General features: G+C 36.5%; 1 protein-coding gene across 1 annotated transcript; it reads right to left on the minus strand.

Moving 5' to 3' along the window:
- Positions 1 to 1,222: 1,222 nt before the first annotated feature.
- Positions 1,223 to 6,120, minus strand: LOC125865328 (polyadenylate-binding protein 7-like). Its single transcript, XM_049545530.1, has 10 exons — positions 5,886 to 6,120; positions 4,317 to 4,435; positions 4,025 to 4,218; positions 3,621 to 3,880; positions 3,420 to 3,526; positions 3,147 to 3,336; positions 2,319 to 2,608; positions 1,992 to 2,114; positions 1,606 to 1,812; positions 1,223 to 1,487 (listed from the first exon to the last, which is right to left on the minus strand). Exons 1-10 carry the CDS (start codon positions 6,079 to 6,081, stop codon positions 1,287 to 1,289), a joined length of 1,887 nt encoding a protein of 628 aa, XP_049401487.1. The 5' UTR covers positions 6,082 to 6,120; the 3' UTR covers positions 1,223 to 1,286.
- Positions 6,121 to 6,470: the final 350 nt, after the last annotated feature.

Genomic DNA, 6,470 nt, shown 5'->3' on the forward strand with positions numbered 1-6,470 from the left:
AAAATACAATAAGATGTGAGCTACTTGGGGTAGTTCACCAATACTGTGCGAAACGAAGGCTATTTACCTGGTAATACTATACAAGAAAAGATAAAATAAATTGGAGTGAAGAAGTCATGACAATTACTACTATAAATATCATGTCAAAACATTTTGATAGAAAGAAACAAGTAATAACAAGCATTGAAAGGACAAGAAACTCCATGAGAAAACTACGACTACTAGAATGGAAAAATAAGCGAGACTACGTCTTACTAGCTACCTACTAACTAACCCTCGCTTCCACTCTAATTTGTTTCTTCAACAACCTCCTATTAATCAACCAAACACGGAAAAAGTATAAGAACATTTTCCAAAAAATATTTCCTCCGTAGTATCGAACACGCCCTTAAATATCCATATTGAAACTTAATCTATACTACATATCATTGTACCTTGTACTTTAGGAAATCTATAAGCTTCCATGTTTTTGAAAATATGAACTAGGTTAGGACAAGGGTAAAACCTTAATAAGTACATGAAAAATAGAAAATAAACCTAGAGCTACTAGAAATAACAAATTCCTCACTAACCAAAACACTTGAAGATTCAATGCAAATATTTGGTCATTAATAAATATCTGTCTAATCAACACCCTTCCCATAAATAAGCTTGCAATATGGTTCAATATTTGTTAAAGCAAAGTAAGGAAATAATGGCAGAAATTAAGTAACTTTCAAGAACATGTTTTAAATGTCATCTCAAATTCGAGATGTTGGATTCATAGCACTGACTGTATAACCTGCAGCATGAATGCAGCATCCCCGACAGTAGAGATATCAATACGAAAGATATGTACTTCAATATAGCCCCGTAGGCAATCTAGACTTCTGTTGAAGATGAAGTAGTATGACTACTTCACAAAAGTATACATAGCTGCATCCACAAAATTCATCTAGAGAAGATATTTGAAGACAAATTTAAAAGAAGAAACACTTGAACATAAAGTTTTAAAAAGGTCTGCATTAAGTTAAGCTGTCTATAATATAAAGTCATATAGAGACTCTAATAAATCCCTCATAATGAAGGTAAATAGAGACAGTCTAGATTGTAACAAAGCAGAAAGATATGGACTCCATGCAGACAAGGAGTCTAGTAGGGTTGCCACGCCAGATGGTATGACAACCCAGGCTTACTTTACTACCTAACCTTAACTACTACACCCCACACCCCCCCCCCTTCTTACCCTCTAGTAACTTCTATCTATCTTTGCTAAAGATAAATATGTCAGCAGCAGCATTGCTCAGTCAGTTGACTGCAACTTCTGGTGCAGAGAGAAAACTTGGCTGAAGTGACTCTTGGCTGGAAACTTTCGCGTTAGAGAGCTTGAGCACCTCGACAGCTTCCTCCACCTTGGCTGCCAGAGATTCTGGAGACTCCAACAGTAATAGCAGTTCAGCGTTGTCCATCTCCAACAGCATTCCAGTTATCTTGGAAGCAAGCTCAGGCTGCAGAAAAAATGATACGTTAGTTAGTTTGTTAGTTAATAAGATAGTTTTGATAATTCTCTGGATGTCAGAAGACCAATATAAAAGAAAAAGGAAAGCAAGAAAGAAAATCAATCACCTTATGTTTACCAACAAGAGGATAAAGGCGCTCGCCAAGTATCTGTTTCTGCTGATCAGAATTAGCAGAAGCAAGCAAGGTACTCAGCATTTCAGTACCATCAGCAGCAGATCCAACTGCCATAGAACCAGCAGCATTTGATACAAAAGATCCTCTGGTCACATCACGAGTCTGGCCATTCGGCGCAAATCTGACCTGCCCAGCACGCTGCAAGAATTTTTTTTGGGAGTATTAGTGATACTTAGGCCACTTTTGAAGCTAAACCACTTTTCAAACCTAACCAACTAAGATGGAACTTTTGAAAATCTCAGTTGTATAACCAATTCACTTACATTTGGACATCAAGATTTTCAATTTATGTAAAATAGGTATGGAGGTTCAACTACCTGAGAATCTTTCGATGACACCGCTGGTTGACCTGATGGCTGCACATTGGTCACATTTGAAGCTGGCATATATCCATTCATCCTTCCCCTGTTCTGCCGATATGGTCGATAAGTATTAGGAATCTGAAAAATAAGATGCAAGCTGTAACCTCCTTCACCATAAATCTAAACAAAAGCATGTCAATTCAATTTAACATGTCTGGAATTGCTTCTAAAAGGATAAAGAATTTGTGTGTTCAATTATGAACCCAATTGACCCTACAAAAAACTCCAAGAAGTGGAGAAAGTATAGATGGCCAAGTGCTATGACTCTTTACAGGGACTAACCATGGGAACTGGAGCAGGTTGATAGCTAGGTCTGGGGGTGTTTGTGAACCCATTAGTACCCCAACCTGGCCTCATAGCAAGAGACTGATACATCAGCCCAGGCCGTGCTGGTACTTGAGGAACAATACCATGGCCTGGATAGTAAATGGGAGGATATGCGCCAGGATACATAGCTGAAGCTCCTGTTAGCCCGGCGAGTCGTTGTGCGTGTTGTAGCTGTAACTGCGCCTGTCTTTCCTCTTTCCTTTGAGCAATAGCCACATACAACGGCTTTCGGTGCAGCATAAATCCTGTGAAACATCTCACAAAAAGAAGTATCATATCATACAGTGTAATCACTTAATGATGAATTGGATACTTAAAGATCATGGCATCTAACTACTCATATGGCATGTAAATCACTCAATTCAAGAATGGAAATTGTCCTTATGTTGAAGAGTAGGTGAAGAATACAAAAGAGGAAATATGCGAGAAAATAGACTTTCCAAATTGAAGCACATTTACTGGGTGACAACGTACATGCAAACATGGTGTGATATAAGCACATAAACATATACTTGACCAATAGTATACACAGGCTTAGCCTGATTCGTCTATCTATTTGTCTAATTACTTGCAAAATGACTGGAATATATTTAGGCTTCTTGTAAAATCAAACTAGTCAAAAGTTCGCAAAACTTCACAGAACTAAGGAACACAATGAAAAGAAATTTCAGCCAAATTAATTAGTAAACGAATAGAGAAGAAATAAAGCATTGAAACATGCGGCATCAGAGTTTTTGGTGCATGCTACTATGATCTGGAGCATACTGAAAATGTATGACTCACCATAAAAAGTATTCACAGCGTTATAGGCCTCCTCTGCTGTGGAGAAGCATACAAATCCAAAACCCTTGCTCAAACCTTTCTCATCTTGCATAACTTTCGCAGAAGTAATTGTGCCACATTGGCTAAACAGTTGATGCAGCTCATACTCAGTGACATCATCATCAATATTCTTGACATACACATTTGAACCCTGACATGATAATTCAAGTATTTTCATAAACAGATCATAAATAATTAATTCTCTTTTAGTTATAAGGAAATGAGAATGAGTACCTGATATTTCAGTATCTGTTCCCTCCTTCTCTCTTCAAAGAGGCACTTCAGAAGTTGTTCGCGCTCTGCTTTCTTTTGTGCTCTCGCTACATACAAGGTCTTGGAGCCTATTTAATGAATATATTACACCGCACAAAATTATAAATAGCATGGCTGCAATCACATTTAAGAATACAACAACATCACAAAGCTAGGACTTACCAACAGGTGATCCATTCATTGCTTCTGCGGCTTTCCTAGCATCATCTGGATTGTCAAAGTTGACAAATCCAAAACCCTTTGGAGCTCCACTCTCATCTTTAGCAATAACAAGGCTAATTATCGTCCCAAACCCAGAGAACTTTTCTCTAAGATACTCCTCTGAGATGTCAACATCCAAGTTCTTGAAGTACAAATTAGTGTACTTAGCATCAGGATTGGGCAAAACCCGGTCAGTTTTTTTGACAAACTTCCCAACATACCTATGCCATCAATGCAAGATATCATAAATAAGTAGACTAAAATTAAAAAAAATGTAAACAAAGAAAACAAATAATTCATCTAAGGTCATCATAATTGCAATATGGAAAGCTAGATGATTGCAACGGATATGGAAATGCTCATACATCTGTTTGTCTCCAGCCATGATCCCATTAAGCTTCTCAATAGCAGCATCGGCAGACTCCTCCGACCCAAACTGGACAAAGCCATATCCCTTACTCTTTCCGTCCTCATGAGTGACAATTTTACAAGATAAGATATTTCCGAACTTTTGAAACATTTCTTGAAGCTTCGCATTGTCAATTGTATCACTTATGTTCTGTAAAATTACAATTTAGATATATAAATCAAAATAGAGAACATGTTAAGATCTCAAACCAATTGAATACTATTCACTCAATCAAAGCTTGATGATACCTTGATGAACACGTTTCCTTTACCACTTCGTCTCGCATCAGGGTCACGCAGAGACCAACTAACCCTCATAACCTTTCCATTGAGGGTGGAGTTGTTTTTAACCTCAATAGCACGTATAGCTGCTCATAGGTTTCAGAAGAAAAAAAAACAGAAGCTTTCCAAGTCAAAAATCAAGCCAATCAACTTTCATGAATCGGTGAAAAAACTTAATAACACATTGAACACAATCAGAAAAGGTTAGCTCATGCTTGGACTCCAAAATCGCAGGTCAGATCACATCCACTAATCCACAACATTTCATGAATGATACGAGTTGCTAGCCAATAAAAGTAACTAAACAACAGTTGATGAAGTTTGTATTGATACAGTATTCTCAACTTTCTAAAAGGACAAAGAAACTAGGCGACCAAAAAAAATTAAGCAAAAATTATTAACAAGACCTAATTTTGGAATCACTAAGATCATCCAACCAGTGAAATCATCTAGGGTCTAAAAGGGATCATTAAATGTTAAAAAGGATCTAACTTGTAATGAAAACTACCAAGACGACTCATACCGCAAAAAAAACAATAAACTTCTGGTTATAACTGATAAAATCTCAAGATCTACAACTATATACTCTTCATATCACAGAGCACCAACTAACATATAACAGCTACCATCAGTGACAGATCAAATCAGGTGACTTGAAACAGAAAAATCACACAAATAAAAATAGTCAAATCCTCAAGATTTAATATTATATATTTCTCCGATCAGAAGACAACTCATTTAATAGTACATTAAAATCAACATCATACCTGAGGAAATAGGAAATAATTTTTTTATCTTTTTTTAAAAAAAAAATCACATTCGACCAGTCACTGTCTATTTTTTTCTCACTCTCAGACAATCTGATTATTCTATTGATCCATTTAAACAACATCCAAACATCACCATGAATTCGCAACGCAAATACAATCAATTTCTGATTTGACAAATAGAGTAAAAAACTTGAGTTAGAGAGGTCAGAGGTGTCCGTAAACACACAAAATTCCAAATCACAAAACTCATATATCCAAGCCTATTCAGTTTTTGATTGATTAATCATGAAAACAAAAATTGTATATCAGATACCATTCAGTTATCAATTGATCAATCATAACACAAAAATTGTATATCAGATTCCATTCAGTTATCAATTGATCAATCATGACACAAAACATGTATATCCAAGTCTATTAATTTATCGATTGATCAATCACGACACAGAACTTGTATATCAGAGTCCATTCAGTCATCGATTGATCAATCATGATATGAAACACGTATATCAAAGTACATTCAGTTATCAACTGATCAATCATGACAAAACTTATATATCAGACTCAATTCAATTACCGATTGATCAATCAATCAACCTGAAATCCTGAACAAAATTCAGCATGCAAATCAAAATCAAACGAATTTAAAAAACCGATCAAACGATCGAAGCAGCATTTGAATCGATATAATCAACACATACACAACCACAGACCCTAGCAATCAATGCAGATACATGAAAGAAAAAAAATTTGACACGAGATATACCATCCTGAGGAGAAACAAAGTTGACGTAGCCGTAACAGAGAGAACGTCCAGTCGATGAATCACGGCAGACACGAACGGAAGCAAGGCTTTTAAACTCTGAAAAAAAATCAAATAGTTGTCCATCGGAAACATCGTGGTGAAGATCACCAACGTACAATGATGATGGCGTTGCAAGGACAGTCGGAGGAACCGCCATTGACGCCGGCAACAAAATTCAAAAGAAAAAAAGCGTTTCGTTTCGGAATTGGTGTTTTTGCTTTTGCGATACTAAAACGGAGAGAAACAGAACGAAGAAAGAGTGAGTGAGTGAGAGAGAGAGAAGTGGCGTTCGCTTATAAAGGAGTGCTTATTAATTCTGGGATGAGAACGGAATTAATAGGGGCAATTATGGAAAATTTGGGAAATTTTAAGGTAGAAGAAGGAAAAAGGGCAAAATTGAGTATGAAAAAAGAGTACTAAAACGTGAACAAAGAGAAATTTTGCATGAAAATTTCCCTTTCAAGGAAATTCTACCAAACACAGCTTAAGAATTAGAGGAAGGGACACGTGTCAACACGCTCCCTTGTTTACTCAACTTCTCCAACT

Source organism: Solanum stenotomum, chromosome 5, assembly GCF_019186545.1.
Source record: "Solanum stenotomum isolate F172 chromosome 5, ASM1918654v1, whole genome shotgun sequence".
Taxonomy (NCBI): Eukaryota; Viridiplantae; Streptophyta; class Magnoliopsida; order Solanales; family Solanaceae; genus Solanum; species Solanum stenotomum.